This window comes from Rutilus rutilus (genome assembly GCF_951802725.1).
Source record: "Rutilus rutilus genome assembly, chromosome: 14".
NCBI classification, from domain to species: domain Eukaryota; kingdom Metazoa; phylum Chordata; class Actinopteri; order Cypriniformes; family Leuciscidae; genus Rutilus; species Rutilus rutilus.
This window is the reverse complement of record NC_140219.1, coordinates 31,905,507-31,933,394: the sequence shown is the minus strand read 5'-3', so window position 1 is coordinate 31,933,394 and position 27,888 is coordinate 31,905,507. Positions and strand designations below refer to the sequence as shown.

The window sequence follows — 27,888 nt, the reverse complement described above, 5'->3', positions numbered from 1 at the left end:
CAATATTTGCTAAAAGTATTAAGTATTAAAATATTTTTAATAAAATAGAACATATTTGTTGTTTTGTTGTTAAAATGAATATATAGCCTAATAAATAAAATGTTATAATATCAAAACAACATTTATCAAATTGTCGAGGTTTCGTTTCTGCATTATGAGAGCGGATGGCCACACAACTTTAATATATAAAACCTTTATTTTTAAAATATTTAATTTAAGCCGTCTATTTTTGGTAATAAATACAAAATAAAAGCGCATCGCTACATGGAAGGATCTGGATTATGGCTCATTTGACTTCGCGGAAGGATCAGTGTTGCCAGATTGGGCTCCTTTTGGTCACGTCCGACCGGAAAAAAATGCATTGGGCGGGTCTTTAAAATTCGGGCTTGTTTTTTGATGCAACGGGCGGGGTTTTATTTTTAACTATAAACAGTATTTTTTTTATAATTTTCATGAAAACGAACTATAAAATAAATTATATAATGTAGGATGACGTTTAAATTAGGTATGTTTCAGGTTAGCCAATAAGGTTCAGGGGAATCCTGTCCAATCGGACTTCAAGCTTGATTGGCGGGTTGTTGTAGGCTAATCGTTCTATTCGTTATCAAAACTGCATTTATCATCATAAGTTTAGTCCAATCTGGCAACACTGGGAAGGATATACAGCTCATTTGACTTCGCGGGTTTTACAAGGCAGCGGCTCGGCTGCGGTACTGAGGGAGACATTTTGTCAAAGTCATACTTTAACTTACTGCAGGTAAGTGCCACTGAATAAATGATCAATTTTAGACCTAATAACGACAAAAATGTAAAACATAATCGATGTTTTTGTGTGTTGTTACGTCCTGAGACGTATTTGTGATTGGTATTTAGAAATGTTTTATAAGTTATGTCCGAGAGAAAGTTAAGTGTAACGTTACGTCAAGTTCACTCGGCACGGAATATGTTAAATTTTAGAATATGTTCAAGTTTATCGACAAAAACGTATTAACGTTATGTACAACATATCCGTACAACGTAAACATATTCGTTGTTTTTGTGTGGATATTTACAAGCGTAACGTACGAGGGGAAAGCCCCCCTTATAACGTACTTTTAGCTTAGGGAACGTGGTATATCACCTCTTTTAATTCAAAAAACATTGTAAAATGTGTTACTATAATGTGTAATGTTTAATTTCGGTGTGTTATATGATATTTCCGTAATGTGAAGACTGAAGAGTTGATATGACGTAATGAATGATATAAAGGTAACGTTGGGCCTACAATACTTTTATGGATGCGAGAAATGCTGAAATCTATGAAACGTGTAGCCTAAGTTAACTGTTAATGTTAAACACATTGATGCGCTATTTTAGAGTAACGTGAGCGTGATGAATGCGGTTAAGATTGTGTAAACTTTTGCAATTGTCCCGTGAAGAGACCGACATAAACCTGAATATCTAACGGTCCAGGTACGATAAAATGGCGCTCAATTTGAAACCGCATTTTGGGCTCTTGAGGACGACATTTCACAAGGCCGTTATCAGTGGGTGCCTCAATAAGCTTCTTAGGTCGTGAATCAGCTGATAATATTATTTTGTGTACTCAAATTTGTGCACTGGTGGCAAGTGATTCATATTAGTGATCACATAATCTTGGATTAGAGTTCTTCAATTTTTGAAACACTTTGTATTGTATAGCCTAAGTATATTTCAATTGTAAATACATTACAATATGGAGTAAAATTGGTTGCAACTCCGGTTTCATCACACATTTAAACAGGCCTAACTAATATAGTTATGTTAATTTATTTTATTTTATAAGCGTAAAATTATTATTATTATTATTTTGTGATCAATTGTACTTTTATTTTTTGTGATCAATTGTACTTTTATTTCTCCATCAGGGTGTAGCCAAAGTGATGATCTGTCGTCATTGCAAGTTTTCTGACAAAAGCCAGTCAATTCTCCTACAGCAAGATCTACTGAAACGCTGGCACGTGACCAGAACACTTCACTGCATTTACATACATTGTGTGAGTACATTCAAAACCAAAGGTGCGTTAAAGACTCATCTGGCAAGATTTCACTCTGAAAAAAAAGCAAGAGAGTTTTCTACATTCAGTTGTTCAGTTTGTGAGTTCAGTGACATCTGTGAGGAAAAGACTAGCCTTCTTGCAAGCCATCTAAAGCAACATGAGACTGTAACATGCCCTTTTGCAAACTGTACATTTGAAACAAATATATTATCAACTTTTAAAACGCACAAAAATCGCATTGCGATCAATTTGTAACTGAAGAGGGGAGTATGTGGCAAAATTGTGTTTTTTATACATATGTCACCAAATAGGCAGTACATGGTGAGAGAAAACAAAACACAATTCATTAGTTGTCTCTACCTGAGCAACAGATAACAGATATCTTTTCATAATTACAAGATTCTAGAAAGTTCTTCAGCACTTCAAGTGGCTTTCTCTATTTTCTTTCTCTTGTATGCTTCTCCTCTTTCTACACTGATAGAGAGACTACAAAAATTATGTAAAGGAGCTTGAGGGAGAGGCTGAAAAACCAAGGAAAAGGAGATAAGGCGTTTGCGAAAATTAAACTTTCAAATGCAAGAGGGTAAGCATTTCAATTTTACAGTTCCACCTGTACTGCATTTTGCAATTATAATTTTTTTCTCCTAGTGAGTTTTGTGATCAAAACTACTGGTTTTGTGGTGGTAATTTCAAGAAATGTGCACCCAAAATTTCACCCTCAAATTGTTTCAAACCTGTATGAGTTTCTTTCTTCTGTTAAACAAAAAAGAGGTTTGGAAAAGCTTGAGGGTGAGTAAGTGATGACAAAATTGAGATTTTTGGGTGAACAATTTTAATTTGATCATTCATACATGTAGGGCTGTAATCTCCCAGTCGATTAGTCGATTATTTGGTCGATACGTTCTGGCTCGACCAAAATTCTGATTGGTCGATTTTTTGCTGCGTTCATTTCATCAGGTGGAAAGCACTAATTGCTAATGGGGGTGTTTTCAGAGCACCCCTGTTTCACAGGTAACAGTCTGTCTTCAGAACACCCCCCTTGTTTTCACTTCTTTTGGATTAGCCCAACTCACCGGAGAAGAGTGACAGATTGAAGAAAGTAGGCTACTAGAAGGTTTGCTGAATATTATTTATTTAATTGTGAGAGCGTTTAATTCATAGTCAGTCAGTCCTCTTCTACCATGTCAACAAAGACATCGGCAGTGTGGCAGCATTTTTTTTTAAAAGTTAATAGTCTATACGTGTCTCAGCCGCGAAGCTGAGCTCCACAGAGCGGCTGAAATGATAGTGTCTGTCAGTTATTATAATACATATGACAAAAACAATTGTCTAAATTATGTTGCATATTCCTCAAAAGTTCTTGTCATGATATCACTAGTTGACAACATAGTACTATTTTCAGAAATCATAGGCTATGATATTGCGCAGGTGCACGTGATGCAACGCTGTCAGAGCCGACAGACTCGTGTGTCAGACTCATTTCAGTGCAAAATAATTAGGTCAAAAATGATTTAATATACTGCAAATAGCCTACTAGTTTTTTATGTTTATTTATAATTCATTTAGGCGGACAAACAAGTCTCCCAAGTACTGCGCACAGTGTGCAGCTAATTAATTTAACGTTTTTTTCCCAATGTAATTTTTTGTAGATTTTTAGTCGAAAATTTCAGGACTTCAGTCCACCAAGATTTTCTTTGGTTGATTACAGCCCTACATACATGTATCGCCTTTGCTTTGTTTCACACTGACCACTCACTGACATAAACATCTTTATCCTCATGGAAATAATATACAACTTTAATTAAAGGTACACTATGGCTGCGTTTACACTCGCGTCTCGCCTCCCTCAGTGCTACCGCGACAAAGCACGTACCCGACAAATGACGTCAGAAAAGTGTCAGTACATTATAATCGGTTATGGTCTATTACTATACCAATACCGAATCGTCCTCGTTTGCATCGTGATGCATCGTTGAAACGATTAATTTCGACACCCCTAATGTCACGTTGTCACTTCACTGTACATTCGCTCCTTAGTGGTCAGCTGCTGCAGTGCGCCAGAATCGAAATCGTTGGCACTTTAAATCATTGACGCTTTAAATGCAGTTTCAGTATTTTATATTTTGTTCCTGGAGTTCATAAAGTTTGCAAAGTGTTTTGCGCTAAAAATGTCCAATGTTTGTAAATGTGATCATTTTCTAATCTCACCTCTTAAATGTGTAAATATCAAGAATATTTTGATTATCAATTTCATGACTCCTTTAGCATACAAAAATGTTCTTTTTCACATCTCCAATTTAAAGAGGTCATACTCTAATGAAAATAATGCTTTTGCACTTTTTGATGAATCATTGACATCTGTTTTACACAGTATGGATTACTGGTTTATTTAGGCCCACTTTGGCAGCTAATTCCAAACTTGTTTTCAAATTGTAATGTTATCAATCTCATTTCTTACAGACCATGTCAAAAAGACACATCGGAGGCACTGAGATCAAGGTCTGCATGGCACAAAAGTTAAAAGATCTGAGGAGACGAGCAGAAAGGTAATCTTCAGATGATCCAACATCAGTCTATTCCTCAGTCTATTTTGTGATCTATTCACAAATTGTCAATAGTGCTTTTTATAAAAGAGACGCATCACTCTTACACAGTTGTTTAAGCCAAGATGAAAACGACATTGCTGTTCGCCAGCATTTTTTGTTTCCATAGCATATTCACAAAACATTTAATGACTGACTAATAACACTAATAACAATACAATTACAAATTAATAATAATAGCACTAAAAATATATAGGCTTAATAGCTAACAGTCTTTAGATCCAAACACAGCAAATAAGTCATCTGTGAAAATCAAAAGCAGCTTCAAACACCGCCTTAAAAGAAAACGTATATCATGAAATCAAAATACACCCTATTTACTTTGTTAGCGCACATTACTTTGTCTTGAGGTGAACAATTAATCCGTTTAAGTTAATACACAGAAAACAAATTGTTTGTCGTGGTAATCATTAATCAAAATCTGAAAATTTGCTTCCGCCCTGGAATGGCGTCCCTTCTCTGATGACGTCTGTATGAAAGTGAAAGTGAAAGTGACACGTGACGGCCAAGTATGGTAACCCATACTTGGAATTTGACCTCTGCATTTAACCCATCCAAGTTAATGCACACACATTAGGAGCAGAGTAGTGAGTAGTTAACACACACACTGCAAACGTGGATACACACACCCAGAGCAGCGGGCAGCCTTTGTGTGGCGCCCGGGGAGCGATTAGGGGTTAGGTGCCTTGCTCAAGGGCACCTCAGTCATTTCCCACCGGCTCTGGAATTGAACCAGCAACCTTTGGGTTACCAGTCCAACTCCCTAACCACTAGGCCATGACTGCCCTTAACATCCTTAACCCTCCCTTCTAGGGATGTTAACCGATGACCGTTTGACCGATGGTTGACCGTATCAACGTTAACCGATCAAAGTTGTCGGTAGTCGGTAAAAAAAAAAGAAAAAAAAAGTGATCTCTAAATCAGGCTATTATAGACAGTGGACTAAACGCTACTACAGTTAGCCATCTCATTCCAAGATATTTTTGTGTGAAGTGAACAAATCCCTCACACTCAATTTTTCATAACTCGCTAACTAACTGTTTGTACTTAATAAACCAATAAAAACATTTGGCGCGAGGTCACAGCGTTTGGGTTCACATGCTCACAAGGTTTGCGAAAAGTAAAGGCTACAGGCTAAAACACGCGAGGTTAGAGCCAGGGCAGACGACAGGATGAAGCGTGCAAAGAAAAGTAGTGTGTGGGACCATTTCACTAAAAGAATGACACAGATGTAAGTTGCAACTTGTGTGATACCGTGCTTAAATACAGTAGTAGCACATCATCTATGATGTAAAGTGATGATGATCATCATCTTTCTTTATTATTGTTAGCACTACCTCAAACTAAAGCGGCGTCTCTTCGGAGCTGTCATTTTCTTTAATGAGCCGCGGCAATGTTTCAAATGAGCTTCTAACGCTAGATCAACGCCTTTATTTTCAACACGATCACCTTGTACCCAAACCATTTCGAAACTAAGGAGCCATTTGTCCTCCAATTACATACAAGCTCCTCGGCGCCGCGTTTGCGGGACTCATGTTTCGCGCTGTAGGGGATTTAAAAAAAGTGACGTGAGTGGAAGGGCGGCAGTGTGTGTGAGCGAGTGGGAGGCAGAGCGGCAGAGAGATGCGATAGAGTTGCGAAATTGCAGGCGCGGCTCGAAATGGCTGTTATTTCAAATAGCGTAGCATATTTTAAACTAATCGGTTAACCGGTTTCAACCGGCTAATGAGGCTCGGTGGTCAATCAAGAAAATGTGTAGTTTTCGCCATCCCTACTCCCTTCCAACCGTTAGTCTGCTATGAGCAGAGATGGAGAGGAGGAGCGCTAAAGCAAAAACCCTGCCCTCTGTTCAATATTCCCTTTCACTTGGAAATACGTCACAACACTGAAATAAAGTCGGTTGCAACTTCCGATTCACGCGGACTTTAATGAAGAGACAGATGCCAAAAGTTAGGACCATTTTGCTTTCACTTTTAGGGAATAAGAGCACGTTTACATCCATGTTCTTAATGCGATTATGCTTAATAAGCCGACCATGCATGTGGTCAGGTAAACGTGTTAATCCATTTAAAGTCCAGACAGAGCGAGCTTTTCGCGGGCGCAAACTCTGAATCTTTCTTGAAATGTGTTTTCATCTGGTGCAGAAGTACTGTCAAAATCCTATGTAACGGCATGAGAGGATAATATGTGTCCGTAAGTTTCCCGCTTACATGTTGGAATACTTTATTATTTACATCACAACTGACATAATAAATGGAAAACTCTGAGTCACACAATAATATCGTGTATCGCCGATCGAACAGGCTGACGATAGGACGAGATGAAAATTGAGCATATCGCCCAACACAGTGATTTATACTGCATTTTCTAACTTAGCACTATTCTGTCGACTTTGCAGCAAAGTGAGCAAGCTAATTAAGGCTAATAAAGTGCGCTGAATGAATGTGATCAAAACAAAGCACTCAGCTGATCCACTCAGATACTCCGAGGTGTAACCCAGCCTGATCTAGAGGTTTTTTTTATCACTGTGACTGAAGCACGAGAAATTCTCTTTATAACACTTGTAAGTATGTTTGCCACATGAGTTCAATTGGAACTGAAGTGTAAAGTATGTATATGTGTGTGTATGTATGCATGTATGTATGTATGTGTGTGTGTGTAATATATATTATGCACTGCGCAGTGACGTCGGATGCACGGCTCGAGACAAACGGCGTCCTATCGTCCTGGGGACGACAGAAAATGTGTTTAGGACGAACAGAAATATTCTCCAGGACGCCTACAGGACGAAAGACATTTTTGTATGTGTGTTCATTTATTACTATTAGGGTAATTTTATTTAGAAAATTTAAATACTAACTGACCAAGCGCTGACTACAACGGAGCGCGTCTTCTCACGCTGTTACTATAGTTACTATCACTGGCCGGCTACTCACCCGGAGACTTGTTTCGCGGTACATCTATCACATGGCTTATTTTCACAGACGAAAACGAGACGATAACTAAATAAAAACTAGTTTTGAATGACAAAAACCATGACAAAAATCTATTGACATTTTCGTCAACGAATAAAAACTAGACAAAAATGTTAGATAGTGACGAATTGGGAAGCGATCCAGTCAGAACTGATGTCCTGCGTTTGTGGTAGATGCGCACATTTGTACTGTAACGTGCTGATCTACCCAGCGCCACACGGGTTGACATGCGCTGCATGTCTCATATAACGTTAAAAAATGTAAACGTCTGGGAGAATGAGTAGAGCAGACATATAGATCTGAATAAGAGTGACGACGCAAAAAAAGAGCTCTATTCGGTACGGTTTTCTGTGCGCGCACACCCGACCCGAAGCGTCCCGCCATGCACATAGACACCTATTGAGCTCTCTTTCGTGTCTGAATGGGCAAATGCACACAACACTATGTCGAAATCTCCGTTTTGGAGAGTATTCACGTAAACTATGTTGGTTATGTCTTAAACAGTTTTGAGTGTATCGGATGTGCATCAGTGCAATTGGATCCGCATGTCATTGGACATGATCCGATGTCTTAAAGTGACAGTGGGTAATAAACCTAATGCGGTCTGTGTTCTTAATATTGATCAAGCAACAAAAGAAAAAGAGAAAAGCATTCACTGCTCGTTAATAGCTTTAATAATGATTCATTATATTTAGTTCATACAAATAAGTATGTCTGCTGCTTGAAAGAATAAAGAATGATGATATTTTTGAGATATGTAGGCTAGTCACCAGTATTTATTTGTAATTTTTTTTAATCCAACCAACTCAAAAACGTTTTGAGCTGTATGTATTTTTATCTTAATTTTCGTATATGTAAAAAAAGAAGAAAAAAAAAAGAAAAAAGATTTGTTCTGCATGAATACAAAAAAGCATTTAACTCCTGTTATTTTTTATTAAATCTGTTTTTTACCTGTTTACAGATAACTACTTTGAATGGAGCTAAATAAATATAATAATATATATCATAAACATTTTAATGGTGTTTTTATTATGTGACTAACAGCTATAGATGATAATAACAAAGTACAGAAACAACATGTTTATTTTGGGACGGTTGACATTCACTTTAGGATGGTTCAAATCGTTTTTCAGGACGGTTCCAGGACGGAGGTGAAAAAAGTTAGTCTGGAGCCCTGGTCGGATGCCAAGCCCTATCAGAGGGGATCAGTGGGAATAGGACATTACATGATCAAGGTAAATTATTGTACTAAGATGTGTAACCAGCATTATTATTCATTGTTATTAATAATTATTAATTGTTACAAATGTTGACCAGAGAACTTGCATGTTTGTAAAAACTTTGTAAAAAAGATAACTTCACCACAATTCACATAATTCATATTCATGAATTAACTAATTATGCTCCCCACTGATATGTTGCAGGCTATGTAGATGCCAGATGCCATTTCTGACGGACGGTTACAAGCGACCCAAATATGAACTCACCATCGCTGCTCTTTATCTTCACAAAAGTCCCCACGACGATCTTTGCCGAAGGTCGCCGCCATGCCTCATTTATGGGACGATGGGAATAGTCAAATAGACGGGCGTGTGGGAACTAAAAACAGTGTTTGTGTTTGAATTTTTCACATTTGTTGTTGGTTAAAACGTCTCCGGTTATTACAATCATAATAACCTCGGTTCCCTGAGAGGCGGGAACGAAACATTACGTCAGCTATGACGTATATGGGAACTCCTCCCTTCTCCACTTTCGCTGAAATCTTATGGGCTAACGCCGGTTGGGTTTCAGTCACGTGATTATGATGACGCGCGAAGGCGGGGCGATTTCAGATGGAGGGCAGGAAGTAAACATGGAGAATACGTCTATGGAGGAAACCGTTGCGGAGAGTCCGTATTGTACGAATTTAGAACCAGTTTCAAGAAATAGATACAAGGAGTTAGTAAACAGATATGTTGGACGTGACCCGTTCCTCATGAAGATGAGTGAGTTTTCGGGTCGAACTTGAAGATTTGCCGACAGTGGAGGCTGTTGACATCAGCAAATGTTGGCAAATCTCAAGAGTGTTCAGCGTGCTCTCACGGGAGGTCATACCAGGAGAGATGGTGACGATCTGAGCAGGCAACAGTCACAATTACAGCTGTGCAATTCCCAATCCCAATGTTTGAGAAAGAGGGCTTAATCAAACTTACCATGCATGTCCTGGAGTTCTCACCGATAAATGAGTCTCTGAGGACCCGTGTTAGCGTGCTCGCTCTGAATGGGGTGTGAGGCTTATTACGGCTCAGAGCTCTGATACATTCCTAATATTTTGGGACATGCAAGATCACAATGATTAACTTAAATTCAAAATGGCACCTCTTGACCAAAAGGTTGCTCATGCTCTAGAGTTTGCTCTGGTGTGGTATTTTTAAGGCGCTGACCTTTAGAGCCAACAGACTCATGTTGATTTCGGCTCCCTCCCTCTGAGTCTGCCGATCAGCACTGGACGTGTCCGCTCGACGCTCGTTACCTGCCAGATCAATGAGTGACAATTTGCCATGCGTCTTGCCCTTCCTTCGTATAATTATTTGAAAGACGTCGTGGCTACGGGATGAGTGGGCATTGGCTTACCTGCAGCTGTTTCCCATTTTAATGAGTTTGAGGAAGTCCTCAGTGCATTTGACCTCATGTTCCTGAAGCCCAACCACTTGCACCTGCTGCTTTCCATCTTCTAGCACACGCAGCTTAGCCGATTCAACAGATCAAATACCTAAAAGCCGAGTTCAGACTGCACGATTTTCAAAGTAGTCGGGTCACTGTTCTTTTCACACTGCATGACGATCTTGGCCAGGATTCAGTCGCCGCTGTGTTCACGCTGCACGATGGATCGGCGACAGAAGGTTTCACACTGCATGACTTTACAATAGGAAGAATCGCCGACAACTCTGTCTGGTGGCATGCAAACTACGTTTCACAACCAAAGACACGCGAGATGTGACAAAGAAACAATGCGAGATCACGTGTGCAAGACCGGAGTTCTCACGTGAGACTGGGATTATTAAAAATGGGAGCCCGCAAGAAGCTTGCGACACGAATTGCACGTGCGCTGATTTGCAGCGAAAACAAGAGAAAGAAAAGAAGAATATGGAGGAGGAAATGGTTGGGGAGACGCGAGGAACAAGGATTGTGTGTTCTGCAACCAGAGTTGGATAGAGCGGATGACAGCAGAGGAGTTCAGTATCCTGCTGCGGATGGTTGGGCCTTTCGTAACCGAGCGGCACACACAAATGAGACGGGCAATATCCCCAAGAGAGCGCCTAGCTGTGACCATGCGGTTTTTGGCAACAGGTGGGTCTGCCAGAGAAATAATTAATTCAGCAAGTGTTTTTTTTTTTTGTGTGTGTGTGTGTGTGTGTGTATATTGCTCTATATTCTGTAGTTACTTTATTTCTTTTGCAGGTGAAACGTTCAGTTCCCTCAGTTTTCAGTACAGGGTTGGGGTCAGCACTACTTCTGAGATGGTTATGGAAACCTGTGCCACTCTGTACAAGGTCATGAAAAAAGACTTCCTCAAGGTACTCTCCGATTACCAACATTTACTAAAATGCTGTGCTTAAAGGACACATTTAGTACGTTAGTAATTAATAACTTTTAGTAAAATTAGCTTAAAAGTAAAGATCTATGTCATTAAAATGCAACATACAAATAAATGCATCAGTTATATGTGACTCTGTGAAATCCAGGCTAGTCTCATAATGTAAATGTGACGTTAGGAACATCACATTTTGATTTCAATCATTAATTTTACTATGATTTTAATCTTTGACTCAATAAGACCATGAATTCACACAATGTTCTTTACATTATGTTTATGTAGAAAACAGTAAATCACAATAACACGACTGTGCCTGTTTTCACATATTACTCTTAACTAAAGCATAATTTTACTTTGTAAATGATCTTAATGCATCTTCCACCACTGATTACCAGTAATGTACACACAACGAGAGTATGCTAAGCAATATTGTTATAATTTCCACAGTATTTGCATTTTGAAAGCTCACTGCTTTTTGTATTTTAATATATTTATTTGGTAGTAGTCAGTGACGCCTTAAATAATGAATTCATATTTACAGTGCTTCAGAACTGTTTGATTTGTATACTGTGTGACAAATATAAGTGTAATAAATGTTCAAATTTAACTGTTCTTTTATTTTGCTAGACAGCATCCACAGAGGCAGAATGGAGGGCAATAGCTCATGAGTTTCAATCTAAATGGCAATTCCCACATGCGCTTGATGGTAAACACATCTGTATACAGCCTCCAGCAAAAAGCGGCAGTCTCCACCATAATTACAAGTCCAGCTTCTCTGTGATAATGATGGCTGCTGTGGATGCCAATTACAAGTTCATATATGCCAGTGTGGAGTTTCTGATGCTGGATTATTCGCTCAGTCAGATTTGTGCCAAGCGATGAACTTTCCTCCACCCGAACCATTGCCCAGCAGTGACATAATGATGCCATATATGAGGCATATCCTTTAACGTCTGATCTTATGAAGCCATATCCTTTCAGGCAAATGGACCACAGTCAACGGGTTCTGAACTACCGTCTGTCCAGAGCACGGAGAGTGGTGGAGAACGCATTCGGCATTCTTGCCATCAGGTTACGGGGTTTTAGGAGTACCATTTGCTTGGAGCCAGACAAGGTAGTTAAAATAACTATGGCCCTCCCTATGCATCCATAAGAGGCAGAACGCACACCCTGTTTATTTTCTTTATTTTACAAAAGCACAATGTTTTGATTTGATTGTAAGTGGACACATACAAAAGTAGAAATATCACAGATTCTTTTTTTATATTTCTTTTTTCTGTATGACCATAAATGACGGAGTAATTTAAGTTTATAGTTCTACAATGTGAAGAAAATCCAGCAAAACGCGCGGGCGCGTTTGCCGACCTCAGAGGGTTAAAGAGGTCATACTCTAATGAAAATAATGCTTTTGCACTTTTTGATGAATCATTGACATCTGTTTTACACAGTATGGATTACTGGTTTATTTAGGCCCATTTTGGCAGCTAATTCCAAACTTGTTTTCAAATTGTAATGTTATCAATCTCATTTCTTACAGACCATGTCAAAAAGACACATCGGAGGCACTGAGATCAAGGTCTGCATGGCACAAAAGTTAAAAGATCTGAGGAGACGAGCAGAAAGGTAATCTTCAGATGATGCAACATCAGTCTATTCCTCAGTCTATTTTGTGATCTATTCACAAATTGTCAATAGTGCTTTTTATAAAAGAGACGCATCACTCTTACACAGTTGTTTAAGCCAAGATGAAAACGACATTGCTGTTCGCCAGCATTTTTTGTTTCCATAGCATATTCACAAAACATTTAATGACTGACTAATAACACTAATAACAATACAATTACAAATTAATAATAATAGCACTAAAAATATATAGGCTTAATAGCTAACAGTCTTTAGATCCAAACACAGCAAATAAAGTCATCTGTGAAAATCAAAAGCAGCTTCAAACACCGCCTTAAAAGAAAACGTATATCATGAAATCAAAATACACCCTATTTACTTTGTTAGCGCACATTACTTTGTCTTGAGGTGAACAATTAATCCGTTTAAGTTAATACACAGAAAACAAATTGTTTGTCGTGGTAATCATTAATCAAAATCTGAAAATTTGCTTCCGCCCTGGAATGGCGTCCCTTCTCTGATGACGTCTGTTTGAACATCCTTAACCCTCCCTTCTAGGGATGTTAACCGATGACCGTTTGACCGATGGTTGACCGTATCAATGTTAACCGATCAAAGTAAAAAAAAAAAAAAAGTGATCTCTAAATCAGGCTATTATAGACAGTGGACTAAACGCTTCTACAGTTAGCCACCTCATTCCAAGATCTTTTTGTGTGAAGTGAACAAATCCCTCACACTCAATTTTTCATAACTCGCCTGTTTGTACTTAATAAACCAATAAAAACATTTGGCGCGAGGTCACAGCGTTTGGGTTCACGCGCTCACAAGGTTTGCGAAAAGTAAAGGCTACAGGCTAAAACACGCGAGGTTAGAGCCAGGGCAGACGACAGGATAAAGCGTGCAAAGAAAAGTAGTGTGTGTGGGACCATTTCACCAAAAAGAATGACACAGATGTAAGTCGCAACTTGTGTGATACAGTGCTTAAATACAGTAGTAGCACATCATCTATGATGTAAGGTGATGATGATCATCATCTTTCTTTATTATTGTTAGCACTACCTCAAACTAAAGCGGCGTCTCTTCGGAGCTGTCATTTTCTTTAATGAGCCGCGGCAATTTTTCAAATGAGCTTCTAACGCTAGACAAACGCCTTTATTTTCAACACGATCACCTTGTACCCAAACCATTTCGAAACTAAGGAGCCATTTGTCCTCCGATTACATACAAGCTCCTCGGCGCCGCGTTTGCGGGACTCATGTTTCGCGCTGTAGGGGATTTAAAAAAAAGTGACATGAGTGGAAGGGTGGCAGTGTGTGTGTGAGCGAGAGGGAGGCAGAGCGGCAGAGAGATGCGATAGAGTTGCTAAATTGCAGGCGCGGCTCGAAATGGCTGTTATTTCAAATAGCGTAGCATATTTTAAACTAATCGGTTAACCGGTTTCAACCGGCTAATGAGGCTCGGTGGTCGATCAAGAAAATGTGTAGTTTTCGCCATCCCTACTCCCTTCCAACCGTTAGTCTGCTATGAGCAGAGATGGAGAGGAGGAGCGCTAAAGCAAAAACCCTGCCCTCTGTTCAATATTCTGTTTCACTTGGAAATACGTCACAACACTGAAATAAAGTCGGTTGCAACTTCCGATTCACGCGGACTTTAATGAAGAGACAGATGCCAAAAGTTAGGACCATTTTGCTTTCACTTTTAGGGAATAAGAGCACGTTTACATCCATGTTCTTAATGCGATTATGCTTAACCCTCTGGGGACCAAGCTGTTTTTGGGGCCCTTGAGATGTTCTGACATGCTCTGACATTTGTGCTTTTTTCAGTTATTTATAAACATGTTAATGGCAAAGGTGTAAATTCACTCTATATAGCACAAACAGGCCTACCATAATATGCGAGCAACATGTATGTAGATGTTTGTATTTTTGAGAGAATAATGTTTATGCGTGGTTATTTAAAAAAATAAAAATGAAAGTTGCTGAAATAAGACCACAAAACTCATACAAAATATGTGCCCACAAGACTTTTGACTAATGGATGTTTTCTCTTCGAGTTCTAGCTTCAAAATTATGTGAAAATAGTCTTGCTTTATCGTTCACAAAAAAAAATACATTGATTTAAATGGTGTAAAACAGGTTTTGCTTGGAAAGCCAATATGCGAGGGGGAGGAGTAGTTTACACCTTAGATTACCCAGTCCCACCCACTCTGCATAATGACTCTGCATAATTAGCCATTCATTCAGGTGTGACACTGACTGAGCCACAATGCAAGGACAAAATAGCCTATATATTTAGAAGAAGACTTATATTGACCATTTAAGATTTTGCTTACATCTATCTTGTAAATATGTTTTGCTATTTTATTAAAAAGGTTACAATTACAACAATAATTACAATTTCAGCAATATTTCTGCAAAAAAAGTACTCTTTCTTTGTAAAAAAAAAAAAAAAAAAAGATTATAGGCCTACATTTTATCATATGTATTCATTAGTTTGAATATAGCCAACATTGGAACATCTTAGTCTATGACTTTATTTTTGACAAAATAGTATTTTATATATATGAGCAGAAAAGCTTATTTGATGTGACAGTCTATTCTACAGTAAAAACTGTACCCAAATCTAGTCAACAAAATATTGTATTTCATACTTCGCCTGACTGTAACGTTGTTTTTATGAAATATTAGGGCATAGCCTATAAATGTTAATTTGCAGTTTAATACGTTGCTTATACAAATACATTTTATTTCAACATATTTCAGTCGATTTTTACTCATCTCAGTAGGCTCTAGCAAAGCAGTTTATTCACACACAGACGCGCGATTCATATTTAGGCTAAACAGTCTTTACAAATATGTACCCTTCATTCATCTCACAGAAACGCGATTCATATTTAGGCTAAACAGTCTTTACAAATATGTACCCTTCATTCATCTCACAGAAACGCGATTCATATTTAGGCTAAACAGTCTTTACAAATATGTACCCTTCATTCATCTCACAGAAACGCGATTCATATTTAGGCTAAACAGTCTTTACAAATATGTACCCTTCATTCATCTCACAGAAACGCGATTCATATTATAGAAACGCGATTCATCTTTTTGTTTACATAGGCCTACACTAACGTTATTCCATAACGTTATTCCACATTAACACTTGAGAAAGGATAACTTAGCCTACCTCACTCCTCAGCGGGATCTGCTCCTCATATCAGCACGGAAAATTTTCTCCATAAGGTAGGCTATATTATGCCTCTTTGTTTACAGTTGATGTGGGCGTTTCACAGACTGAAATGGTTCTCAGAATTTGCGTTTGAATAGCACGCGCTCTCCGGGGCGTGGTCAAATTACTGTGAATCATCTCGTAATGAGCTCGACTGGAGTCGCTCTCTTTTTATACAGATTACAGAAGCTGATAATATTTGTTTTTTATATAAATTACTTCATTTAAAAGCTGCGATCTCAAGCTTTATGCCCGTGGGTCTGTTTCCCTGTTTGACTGAATTTTCGCGGAGTTATAGATCATTTTCGAACGCGTTTCAAATGGGAGTTTACTGACAGAGAGAAGGCAGAAATAGCATCATGTTAATTTTTCTTTATTTGTCAAAAAGCAAAACACTTTATTTTTATTGTGAGTATACAGAAAAAAAATAGAAACTGAACAGGATCGATTGATGTATTACACGAAAATGAAAGATCAAAATTAACAGAGCATTTTGTGTTTATTTTTCATTGCTAAAAAAAAAAAACGAGCAAAACGCGCGGGCGCGTTTTTGGTCCCCAGAGGGTTAATAAGCCGACCATGCATGTGGTCACGTAAACGTGTTAATCCATTTAAAGTCCAGACAGAGCGAGCTTTTCGCGGGCGCAAACTCTGAATCTTTCTTGAAATGTTTTCATCTGGTGCAGAAGTACTGTCAAAATCCTATGTAACGGCATGTGAGGATAATATGTGACCCGATCTGGCGAAATGAGTCGGAAGTCGCAACGTTCCATTTTAAGATATGGGCCGTTTATGTGGAAAAACAATGAAATAATATTTTTTATTTTATTTATTTTTTTGTGCTAAATTTCAAAGAACAGACATTCAAAAATAATCTCCTAAAGTTTCGTAGTCCAGATAATTGAGTAAAGGTATTTAAATGACTATTAAAGTTTACAAAGTTTTACTAAATTCGCTGGAAATGAATATTGCTTTTCTCAACTCCTCTCGTCACCTCTGAGCATTTCCCGGGTATCCCCTGAAACGTCTCTGCTCTCCAAATATGGTGTTACACGTTGTATAGAACCAATCAAAAAGCTTAGAAATGTACACAAACGCTGATTATTTGTCAATGGGAAGCCCCATTTCGACTGACCGGCACGCGATTGGTCCAGCCATCCTCCTGTCAGACTCGCGGCGCTCTGTGTAAACAAGCTAGCAGATCTCCTCAGAAAGATTAAATATTATTAATTTGAGAAATGTCGCTGTCAAAAGAGAGCAAAGTCGCCAAAAAGTCGCCAAAAGCGTTGAACTCACTTGAGGCTTCTAATCTAAGCTCTGCTGCTGGTCATCAAGAGTGGCTAAGGCTAGTCAGTGATTGTTTTGGATCTGGAGACGAGTCATCCTCTGATGATTTATCGTGTATGGATGTGAGTGAGTGCAATTATTCTGTGAGTGTATTTATCTGCAAGGAGAATCCATTACAATGTGTTTGATTTATTTTAACCCAATATTTAACTGTTGGTATATCCGTTATGAATATGTTATACAGTTATTGTCAACTAGCCTACACAAAGATATGATTGCATAGGCTAACATTATTTGTTCTCGGTGTCCTTGTCTCTCTGCCTCTCTCACTTTCTCTCTCTCTCTCTCACACACACACACACACACACACACACACACACACACACACACACACACACACACACACACAGAGAGAGAGAGAGAGAGAGACACACACACACAGACACACACACACACACACACACACACACACACCCTCTCTCAAGCAAAACTGTAGCACCTCTGTTCAATCTTTCTGATTTTAGTAAATGTTTGTAAAAGTGCCTTTTAAATTATTTATTCAAATAAAAACTTAAAATAATTTGAGCTTCAGCCTGGCATAATAGCATATATTAATGTCTTTGGTCAAATTAAGCTGTACAATAAATAGTTCATCCCTTTAAATGCAATGGATTTTGAAAGATATCAACAAAAAACGGGCAAAAAACTTTAAAAGCAATTTTCTCAGGTTTTCAATTGGAAAAAGAGGGCAGACGACCATAATTCAAATGTGTATATATTTACAACCATTCAAGGTATGACTTTGACTAGGATATCATTTGAAAGCTTATGGTCTCCTCTTTCCAGTAATACCAAAATATCAGTTTTGAAATTTGGGTCACTGTGACTCATTTTGCTGGATCAGGTCACATATGTGTCCGTAAGTTTCCCGCTTGCATGTTGGAATACTTTATTATTTACATCACAACTGACATAATAAATGGAAAACTCTGAGTCACACAATAATATCGTGTATCGCCGATCGAACAGGCTGACGATAGGACGATATGAAAATTGAGCATATCGCCCAACACAGTAATTTATACTGCATTTTCTAACTTAGCACTATTCTGTCGACTTTGCAGCAAAGTGAGCGAGCTAATTTAGGCTAATAAAGTGCGCTGAATGAATGTGATCAAAACAAAGCACTCAGCTGATCCACTCAGATACTCCGAGGTGTAACCCAGCCTGATCTAGAGGTTTTTTTTATCACTGTGACTGAAGCACGAGAAATTCTCTTTATAACACTTGTAAGTATGTTTGCCACATGAGTTCAATTGGAACTGAAGTGTAAAGTATGTATATGTGTGTATGTATGCATGTATGTATGTATGTATGTGTGTGTGTGTAATATATATTATGCACTGCGCAGTGACGTCGGATCATCGGATGCCAAGTCCTATCAGAGGGGATCAGTGGGAATGGGACATTACATGATCAAGGTAAATTATTGTACTAAGATGTGTAACCAGCATTATTATTCATTGTTATTAATAATTATTAATTGTTACAAATGTTGACCAGAAAACTTGCATGTTTGTAAAAAGGTTGTCAAAAAGATAACTTCACAACAATTCACATAATTCATATTCAGGAATTAACTAATTATGCTCCCCACTGATATGTTGCAGGCTATGTAGATGCCGGATGCCATTTCTGACGGACGGTTACAAGCGACCCAAATATGAACTCACCATCGCTGCGCTTTATCTTCACAAAAGTCCCCACGACGATCTTTGCCGAAGGTCGCCGCCATGTCTCATTTATGGGATGATGGGAATAGTCAAATAGACGGGCGTGTGGGAACTAAAAACAGTGTTTGTGTTTGAATTTTTCACATTTGTTGTTGGTCAAAACGTCTCCGGTTATTACAATCGTAACCTCGGTTCCCTGAGAGGCGGGAACGAGACATTACGTCAGCTATGACGTATATGGGAACTCCTCCCTTCTCCACTTTCGCTGAAATCTTATGGGCTAACGCCGGTTGGGTTTCAGTCACGTGATTATGATGACGCGCGAAGGCGGGGCGATTTCAGATGGAGGGCAGGAAGTAAACATGGAGAATACGTCTATGGAGGAAACCGTTGCGGAGAGTCCGTATTGTACGAATTTAGAACCAGTTTCAAGAAATAGATACAAGGAGTTAGTAAACAGATATGTTGGACGTGACCCGTTCCTCATGAAGATGAGTGAGTTTTCGGGTCGAACTTGAAGATTTGCCGACAGTGGAGGCTGTTGACATCACCAACTATCTGGTCCTTCAGACGTCGTACTACACCAGACAGCAAATGTTGGCAAATCTCAGAGTGTTCAGCGTGCTCTCACGGGAGGCCATACCAGGAGAGATGGTGACGATCTGAGCAGGCAACAGTCACAATTAGAGCTGTGCAACTCCCAATCCCAATGTTTGAGAAAGAGGGCTTAATCAAACTTACCATGCATGTCCTGGAGTTCTCACCGATAAATGAGTCTCTGAGGACCCGTGTTAGCGTGCTCGCTCTGAATGGGGTGTGAGGCTTATTACGGCTCAGAGCTCTGATACATTCCTAATATTTTGGGACATGCAAGATCACAATGATTAACTTAAATTCAAAATGGCACCTCTTGACCAAAAGGTTGCTCATGCTCTAGAGTTTGCTCTGGTGTGGTATTTTTAAGGCGCTGACCTTTAGAGCCGACAGACTCTTGTTGATTTCGGCTCCCTCCCTCTGAGTCTGCCGATCAGCGCTGGACGTGTCCGCTCCACGCTCGTTACCCGCCAGATCAATGAGTGACAATTTGCCATGCGTCTTGCCCTTCCTTCGTACAATTATTTGAAAGACGTCGTGGCTACGGGATGAGTGGGCATTGGCTTACCTGCAGCTGTTTTCCATTTTAATGAGTTTGAGGAAGTCCTCAGTGCATTTGACCTCATGTTCCTGAAGCCCAACCACTTGCACCTGCTGCTTTCCATCTTCTAGCACACGCAGCTTAGCCTTCCGATTCAACAGATCAAATACCTAAAAGCCGAGTTCAGACTGCACGATTTTCAAAGTAGTCGGGTCACTGTTCTTTTCACACTGCATGACGATCTTGGCCAGGATTCAGTCGCCGCTGTGTTCACGCTGCACGATGGATCGGCGACAGAAGGTTTCACACTGCATGACTTTACAATAGGAAGAATCACCGACAACTCTGTCTGGCGGCACGCAAACTACGTTTCACAACCAAAGACACGCGAGACGTGACAAGGAAACAATGCGAGATCACGTGTGCAAGACCGGAGTTCTCACGTGAGACTGGGATTATTAAAAATGGGAGCCCGCAAGAAGCTTGCGATACGAATTGCACGTGCGCTGATTTGCAGCGAAAACAAGAGAAAGAAAAGAAGAATATGGAGGAGGAAATAGTTGGGGAGACGCGAGGAACAAGGATTGTGTGTTCTGCAACCAGAGTCGGAGGTTAATAAATAACTTCTCAATGTGCTTTGTTTCTGTTTGATAGAATTGTAATGTTTATTTGTAGTGTACGCTAATTCATTCTGTCTGATTTTTTTCTGATTAAAAAGCTAGAAACTCTATTAAACTATATTATTGTGCTCAGCGTACAAATAGATGGATGATCAGAATGGGTTCAGGAAGCTGCTGTGGATGACAGCAGAGGAGTTCAGTATCCTGCTGCGGATGGTTGGGCCTTTCCTAACCGAGCAGCACACACAAATGAGACAGGCAATATCCCCAAGAGAGCGCCTAGCTGTGACCATGCGGTTTTTGGCAACAGGTGGGTCTGCCAGAGCAATAATTAATTCAGCAAGTGTTTTTTTTTGTGTGTGTGTGTGCAGGCCTGATAGCGCTCCGGCGCCACGCCGGATTTCCGGCGTACAGACGTGTCTGCGAAAAAAAAAAAAAAAAAAAAAAAAAAAAAAATCAGTTTAGCGTTCGCGTGATCTGACAATAGGCCTTTTTCACGGAAGTTAGAACGCACATCCGGTTCAGCGTTTGTTGTGTAAAGCGACTTCCGGTCGAAACAGCAATGGCTGAAGCAACATCGAGGTGTCACTGTAGCATCCCTCATTGCTTAAATAATAATCAGTGACAACCATATTTGAGTTTTAATGCTTTTCCAAGCGATGACTGTCTGACAAAGAAGTGGATGCATGCTATTTGACACGTAGAAGTCCCGACGTTTAAGATCGCTAGAAGCGCACGTTTGTTAGCCGATGCTAATTACACTGCCGCTACTGGCAGTAGCCCATAGACAGTAAAAGAAAGCAGTAGCCTACTAAGTTTTATATATATATATATATATATATATATAGGCTATATATATAGGCTATATATATATGATTTATTTTTTGTTAATAGGCTATCTTCATTACCCAGAGATATAATTAAAGTATTAAACAAGTAGCCTAGTCAAAACACATCTAACAGAACAATGTTTATATTTTACATTGTGTTCTTATTTTTTTTAATTAACGAAATGTCCATTTTCGTCTTTACAAAAATCTTCAAGATAGCCTACAATCTTCAAATGTATAACGGATTGTCACCTTATAAACAGTCCTTTGTGTGGTGGAATATGCAATGATAGGCTATGTTGAAATATATGGTTAGCATCTTATTTTAAACTTTATTTTATTAGTTCATTAACTATGCCAACTCAACTAATGCAATGTAAAGAACTGGATACTAATTAAATAATGTCAACTATTAAATGTAGGCTATTGATAAGATTTGCCATAGACTAAAGATTTTTTCTAGTAGTCATTCATTTAAATCAAGCGCATACATATTGCCGCAAAAGTAGGCTAATGGTAATAAATTTGTCTGAAAAAATAACGAAGCATTTTAATTGTTTATTAATAAACTGGTGTTTTCTAAATCAGTGTCGACTGAAAACATCTCCATACATATCCGCTGTAAAGTAGATGCATCTTTCATCGGACAGGATTACATCATCAGATAGTAGCCTACCGTACGTATTTGCTTTCAATTGGATTTTTTTTTTTCGTTATTGAACATTTCAAGCTTTATAGATATATTTCTCTTGTCTGTGAGGCTAGTGATGCGCTGTTTTTTCAGTTCATTTTTGAGACGCGCCCCAATTCACAGAGATCATGAAAGCGCGTCCTGTTTCTTTTATTTTACAAAAGCACAATGTGTTCTTGTTGTTGTGAGTTTACACAAATAAAAGTAGTTGCGACTAATGTATTATTGTTTTCTGTATGACCAGAAATGGAGTATTTTAAGTTGTTACCGCACTTTTAGGAAAATGCGAGTGATGGCACCGGCGCCTGCACAAACACTTGGATATGTGCTTAATAATAGGTAGGGCGAGCGGCCATGCCAGACGGACAAGTCCTCTTCATGTTTAACAAATTAAATCATGAATTTTCTACGGCGAGTAAGCGCTGTACCAGTGTGCGCTGGGCGGCTGAAACACAACACTAAAAAGCTGGTGTTTTTCTTTAAATAAATTCGTTTAGGCTTTAAAATAAATATTGTCACAATAATTTTATATTTATATATATTATATTAATTTTATATATATTTATTATTTATATTTTTTAAAAATATTGTATAGGCTATTTATATTTTTCCTTTTTTGTTTTGCATTGAATAGCCTACCATTTAAAGGATTTGTTGTGCACCGCAATGCCATCATCCCATAGAAAGACACGTTAAGATTTTTCTTTAATAAAGGGTTTCTATGGGAGGAAAACGCTTAACGTGTAATTAAATGCGTTGCGTTCATATTCTGGACTCATCTGACTCATCTTTTCTGTAGTGTGGTTTATTAATAAGGTGTGTACAGAATTTGATATTTTAACATGTCCATTGGGGGCTATCAGCTTTTTGAACGTAGATGTATGATCGACATGATAGGATTAGGCTATATCAATTTTATGTGGATAAAGACATATTTTGTACATAAAATAATGTACAAAATAATAAGGAAATAATATGTGGCAGCAATGTGGCACCGTAGCTTACTCGACGAAATAGTGAGGTAACAGCGCTGGAGCAGATCATGACTAGCAGTCACTCCTTCCAGGTATGTTTATGCATTTCTGAAAACAAATTATGAAGCTACTTTCCCGTCATATTTTATTAAATCTATTATTGAAGCCTTTACATTTATGTCCTTTCACTTTCAAGTCATAATATAATTTTAGTTAATGTTGATACAAATTAAATTACTGTTCCAGGAAGATATCACCATACTTTATCCAAATAATGCTCACTAACTATTCCACCACACAAAGGACTGTTTATAAGGTGACATCCGTTATACATTTGAAGATTGTAGGCTATCTTGAAGATTGTATCTTCTGTTATAAAGACGAAAATTGACATTTCGTTAATTAAAAAAAATAATAAGAACACAATGTAAAAAATAATCATTGTTCTGTTAGATGTGTTTTGACTAGGTTACTTGTTTAATTTAACTTGTTTAATACTTTGTTTAATTATATCTCTGGGTAATGAAGATAGCCTATTAACAAAAAATAAATCTTATATATATATATATATATATATATATATATATATATATATATATATATATATATATATAACTTAGTAGGCTACTGCCAGTAGCGGCAGTGTAATTAGCATCGGCTAACAAACGTGCGCTTCTAGCGATCTTAAACGTCGGGACTTCTACGTGTCAAATAGCATGCATCCACTTCTTTGTCAGACAGTCATCGCTTGGAAAAGCATTAAAACTCAAATATGGTTGTCAATGATTATTATTTAAGCAATGAGGGATGCTACAGTGACACCTCGATGTTGCTTCAGCCATTGCTGTTTCGACCGGAAGTCGCTTTACACAACAAACGCTGAACCGGATGTGCGTTCTAACTTCCGTGAAAAAGGCCTATTATCCCAAGATCCGAGAGGCGCTTTCACTAAACCACACCAGTAAGCCTATTCAGCCAATTGGTAATAGGGTAGGGGCTGGTCTTGGGTTTTGGCCAATCAGATTGATACAGCAGTCACTCCACGTGCAAATTTGTTTGTTTTTCCCACACACTACGATTGTGTTTCCCTCACTGGCAGCGCGAAACGTAGCCAGAGTCATGGAGTGCAACTTTATGAAGCCAGGGGAAGACGCCAAACTTGTCGATAAAGGCATAAATAATAAATGGTCTTGGATAGAGGTGGTGGGTAGAGACGAAGTTTCTGCACTTTGTGCGCAAGGAAAATATTATATGGAACTAGCGGGAAAAAAGTGCTGCCACGGCGCGAGTTAGACCCTAGTCATCAAGCAGCTGTAGCTCGGCCTGATTTGAGGTCGCTCGCCAACAGGCCGTTCACATATCGCGTCTTTTGCGCGCTCAAGTTCATTCAAATGTAGGCGCGCGGTAAGCGCGCTCATAATTGAAGCGACGCGCTCGTTTTTTTTTCCAGGCGTTTTTCGGTGGTGGAAATCCATTAGCCACTAAAACTTTTTTGTCATTGTGGAGAGCGCAGTGCATTGTTGCATAGCAGGGGGAAATCTGACCTAATTTTACTATTAATAATAAAAGATAAGCTAAAGTGCATTGTAAATGTCAGTAATTTATCTTCTTTTTATAAAATTAATTTAAAGTCTGAAATATGTGAGGTTTATCTTTTTATAAACTTTTTTGTCAAAACTTTATTTGAAATTGTACATGTTAGTATATAACATGTTGCAAGACACTTTTAAAAACCTTTAATATAGGCTATTATTTTAATGTTTATGTAAACAAAAAGTGCATATTGATGCTTATTTTATTTGTTATTTGCTGGTTTTCGACATAAAACTTGGTGAATTGATTTCATTGTGTAGTATTAGTACTTTTTGAACAGGATTCTGTGATAACCGTGATAATTTTTGTCACTATAATCATGAAATGAAATGTTCATGCCATTTCATCTCTAGTTATGATCAACTAAAATCAACTAATTATGTGTTTTTTACAGTATAATATGCAAAGTACAATTTTCTATAAATTTTTTTTATATATCTGATTCTGTTCTTTTCTCTGACACGCGTTGTTGGGTGTGGAAGGTTACTAATGTGATTGCTTTATCTGTAAATTAATGCTTTTTCAATTACTGAATTCATTGAAATAAAATTAATTCTTTGATTTGAATATTTTTTTGGCAATTTTAAGTAGGTCTTAAATTTCAATCTTTATGGTCTTAAAATGTCTTAAAAAGGTCTTAAATTTGACTTACTGAAACCTGCTACTGTAATATAGGCTTGTATTGGGTTTGTTCATCTCATGTCTGAATGATGTCCATTTATATCCACAAAAGTCACCAGAATCTATCATTTAAGGGACTATTTATCAAAATGTTCTCCAAGGGGAGCACACCCCTGGATCCCGCTTGACAATTATGTTGATCAGGGCATATAACTTGGCTTAGGGGCCCGCTTATCTCCCAGGGAAAAAAGTTCAGGCTCAGGATTTTTTTCTACTATCACCCCTGTGTGTGTGTATATTGCTCTATATTCTGTAGTTACTTTATTTCTTTTGCAGGTGAAACGTTCAGTTCCCTCAGTTTTCAGTACAGGGTTGGGGTCAGCACTACTTCTGAGATGGTTATGGAAACCTGTGCCACTCTGTACAAGGTCATGAAAAAAGACTTCCTCAAGGTACTCTCCGATTACCAACATTTACTAAAATGCTGTGCTTAAAGGACACATTTAGTACGTTAGTTATTAATAACTTTTAGTAAAATTAGCTTAAAGGTGCATTGCGCAAGTCTCTGAGTTTTTGCAGAACTATGCCCCCTCTGGCGACACGCGAAACTGCAACCAGAGTTGTGCACGCGGTTACGTGGAGTTTGCGTTGGGGTTTGGGATGAACTAGAAGCCGGTCTCTTTGAATCCATCTTCTACTTTTGCAAAAGTCGCTTGAGTTGTCTTCGCTGATGCGGATAATGGCGGCGAATACACAAACCTGCCAGACATAGCCAGGTGAGCGTGAACGCGCATGACGTCATGCCCAGTCGATTCCGACCCGAATCCCTCTTATTTATTTTACTGTACAGGATTATAGAGGCAATCGCAGTGATCATAGAAGGGCTCATTCAGCCCATCAGGCAATTGTTTAAGCATGTATGGGTTAGAAAAACGGGTATTTTTAACATGAAATGTTGCGCAATGCACCTTTAAAAGTAAAGATCTATGTCATTAAAATGGAACATACAAATAAATGCATCAGTTATATGTGACTCTGTGAAATCCAGGCTAGTCTCATAATGTAAATATGACGTTAGGAACATCACAGTTTGATTTCAATCATTAATTTCACTATGATTTTAATCTTTGACTCAATAAGAACATGAATTCACACAATGTTCTTTACATTATGTTTATGTAGAAAACAGTAAATCACCAATAACATGACTGTGCCTGTTTTCACAGGCAGGGTCACATATTACTCTTAACTAAAGCATAATTTTACTTTGTAAATGATCTTAATGCATCTTCCACCACTGATTACCAGTAATGTACACACAACGAGAGTATGCTAAGCAATATTGTTATAATTTCCACAGTATTTGCATTTTGAAAGCTCACTGCTTTTTGTATTTTAATATATTTATTTGGTAGTAGTCAGTGACGCCTTAAATAATGAATTCATATTTACAGTGCTTCAGAACTGTTTGATTTGCATACTGTGTGAGTGTAATAAATGTTCAAATTTAACTGTTCTTCTTTTATTTTGCCAGACAGCATCCACAGAGGCAGAATGGAGGGCAATAGCTCATGAGTTTCAATCTAAATGGCAATTCCCACATGCGCTTGATGGTAAACGCATCCGTATACAGCCTCCAGCAAAAAGCGGCAGTCTCTACCATAATTACAAGTCCAGCTTCTCTGTGATAATGATGGCTGCTGTGGATGCCAATTACAAGTTCATATATGCCAGTGTGGAGTTTCTGATGCTGGACTATTCGCTCAGTCAGATTTGCGCCAAGCGATGAACTTTCCTCCACCCGAACCATTGCCCAGCAGTGACATAATGATGCCATACATGTTTGTGGGGGATGAGGCATATCCTTTAAGGTCTGATCTTATGAAGCCATATCCTTCAGGCAAATGGACCACAGTCAACGGGTTCTGAACTACCGTCTGTCCAGAGCACGGAGAGTGGTGGAGAATGCATTCGGCATTCTTGCCAACAGGTTATGAGTTTTTAGGAGTACCATTTGCTTGGAGCCAGACAAGGTGGTTAAAATAACTATAGCCTCCCTATGCATCCATCACTTCCTCTGTGAGCGCAGGTCTGAGGCGTACACACCTCCAGCCTTTGCAGACTGGGAGGGAATGCAATGCATCTGTTGTGGCAAAAATGCAACAAAACCTTCTGTGTGACTATTTTGTCTCACCTTCAGGTTGTGTTCCTTGGCAGGAGAAACACATTTAGTATTAAGGATGTCAGAGTATTATTTTTGTAGTGGAGAAAACACTGCTTTATTCTGTCAGATGTCTGTAATGCACCTTGTAATGTTCTTTATTTAGAAGAAAAGTGCCTTTCTTAAAAAAAAAAACATGGTGCTTGATGCTTCTATTATTGA

General features: G+C 38.5%; 2 protein-coding genes across 9 annotated transcripts; both read left to right on the top strand.

The window, feature by feature from the left end:
- The first annotated feature begins 224 nt into the window (after positions 1 to 224).
- On the top strand, positions 225 to 10,072 carry LOC311303470 (uncharacterized protein). 4 transcript variants are annotated; one of them, XM_084429981.1, is made up of 7 exons: positions 225 to 757; positions 1,887 to 2,015; positions 2,500 to 2,601; positions 4,479 to 4,564; positions 7,305 to 7,422; positions 8,730 to 8,831; positions 9,021 to 10,072. In XM_084429981.1, the coding sequence occupies exons 4-7, from the start codon at positions 4,482 to 4,484 to the stop codon at positions 9,027 to 9,029; spliced, it is 312 nt and encodes a 103-aa protein (XP_084286107.1). In that variant the 5' UTR covers positions 225 to 757; positions 1,887 to 2,015; positions 2,500 to 2,601; positions 4,479 to 4,481; the 3' UTR covers positions 9,030 to 10,072. The 4 variants fall into 4 exon arrangements, 2 of the variants coding, with proteins under 2 accessions (XP_084286107.1, XP_084286106.1); XR_014629758.1 differs by lacking the exon at positions 7,305 to 7,422; XM_084429980.1 differs by lacking the exon at positions 2,500 to 2,601.
- Positions 10,073 to 10,133: 61 nt separating this feature from the next.
- Positions 10,134 to 27,579, top strand: LOC311303467 (uncharacterized protein). 5 transcript variants are annotated; one of them, XM_084429973.1, is made up of 9 exons: positions 10,134 to 10,926; positions 11,038 to 11,153; positions 11,805 to 11,879; positions 12,155 to 12,287; positions 12,711 to 12,796; positions 18,979 to 20,787; positions 20,930 to 21,106; positions 25,842 to 25,957; positions 27,040 to 27,579. In XM_084429973.1, the coding sequence occupies exons 7-9, from the start codon at positions 20,941 to 20,943 to the stop codon at positions 27,292 to 27,294; spliced, it is 537 nt and encodes a 178-aa protein (XP_084286099.1). In that variant the 5' UTR covers positions 10,134 to 10,926; positions 11,038 to 11,153; positions 11,805 to 11,879; positions 12,155 to 12,287; positions 12,711 to 12,796; positions 18,979 to 20,787; positions 20,930 to 20,940; the 3' UTR covers positions 27,295 to 27,579. The 5 variants fall into 5 exon arrangements, with proteins under 5 accessions (XP_084286099.1, XP_084286097.1, XP_084286100.1 ...); XM_084429971.1 differs by having other exon boundaries at positions 11,801 to 11,879; XM_084429974.1 differs by lacking the exon at positions 11,805 to 11,879.
- Positions 27,580 to 27,888: the final 309 nt, after the last annotated feature.

Coding starts and splice junctions, on each gene's coding strand:
- LOC311303470 (XM_084429980.1), top strand. CDS start 1,902: ATGATCTGTCGTCATTGCAAGTTTTCTGACAAAAGCCAGTCAATTCTC. Junction 2,016..4,478: donor ACTGCATTTACATACATTGT/GTGAGTACATTC, acceptor CATTTCTTACAG/ACCATGTCAAAAAGACACAT. Junction 4,565..7,304: donor CTGAGGAGACGAGCAGAAAG/GTAATCTTCAGA, acceptor TGCACTGCGCAG/TGACGTCGGATGCACGGCTC.
- LOC311303467 (XM_084429974.1), top strand. CDS start 20,941: ATGGATGATCAGAATGGGTTCAGGAAGCTGCTGTGGATGACAGCAGAG. Junction 21,107..25,841: donor CATGCGGTTTTTGGCAACAG/GTGGGTCTGCCA, acceptor TTTCTTTTGCAG/GTGAAACGTTCAGTTCCCTC. Junction 25,958..27,039: donor TGAAAAAAGACTTCCTCAAG/GTACTCTCCGAT, acceptor TTATTTTGCCAG/ACAGCATCCACAGAGGCAGA.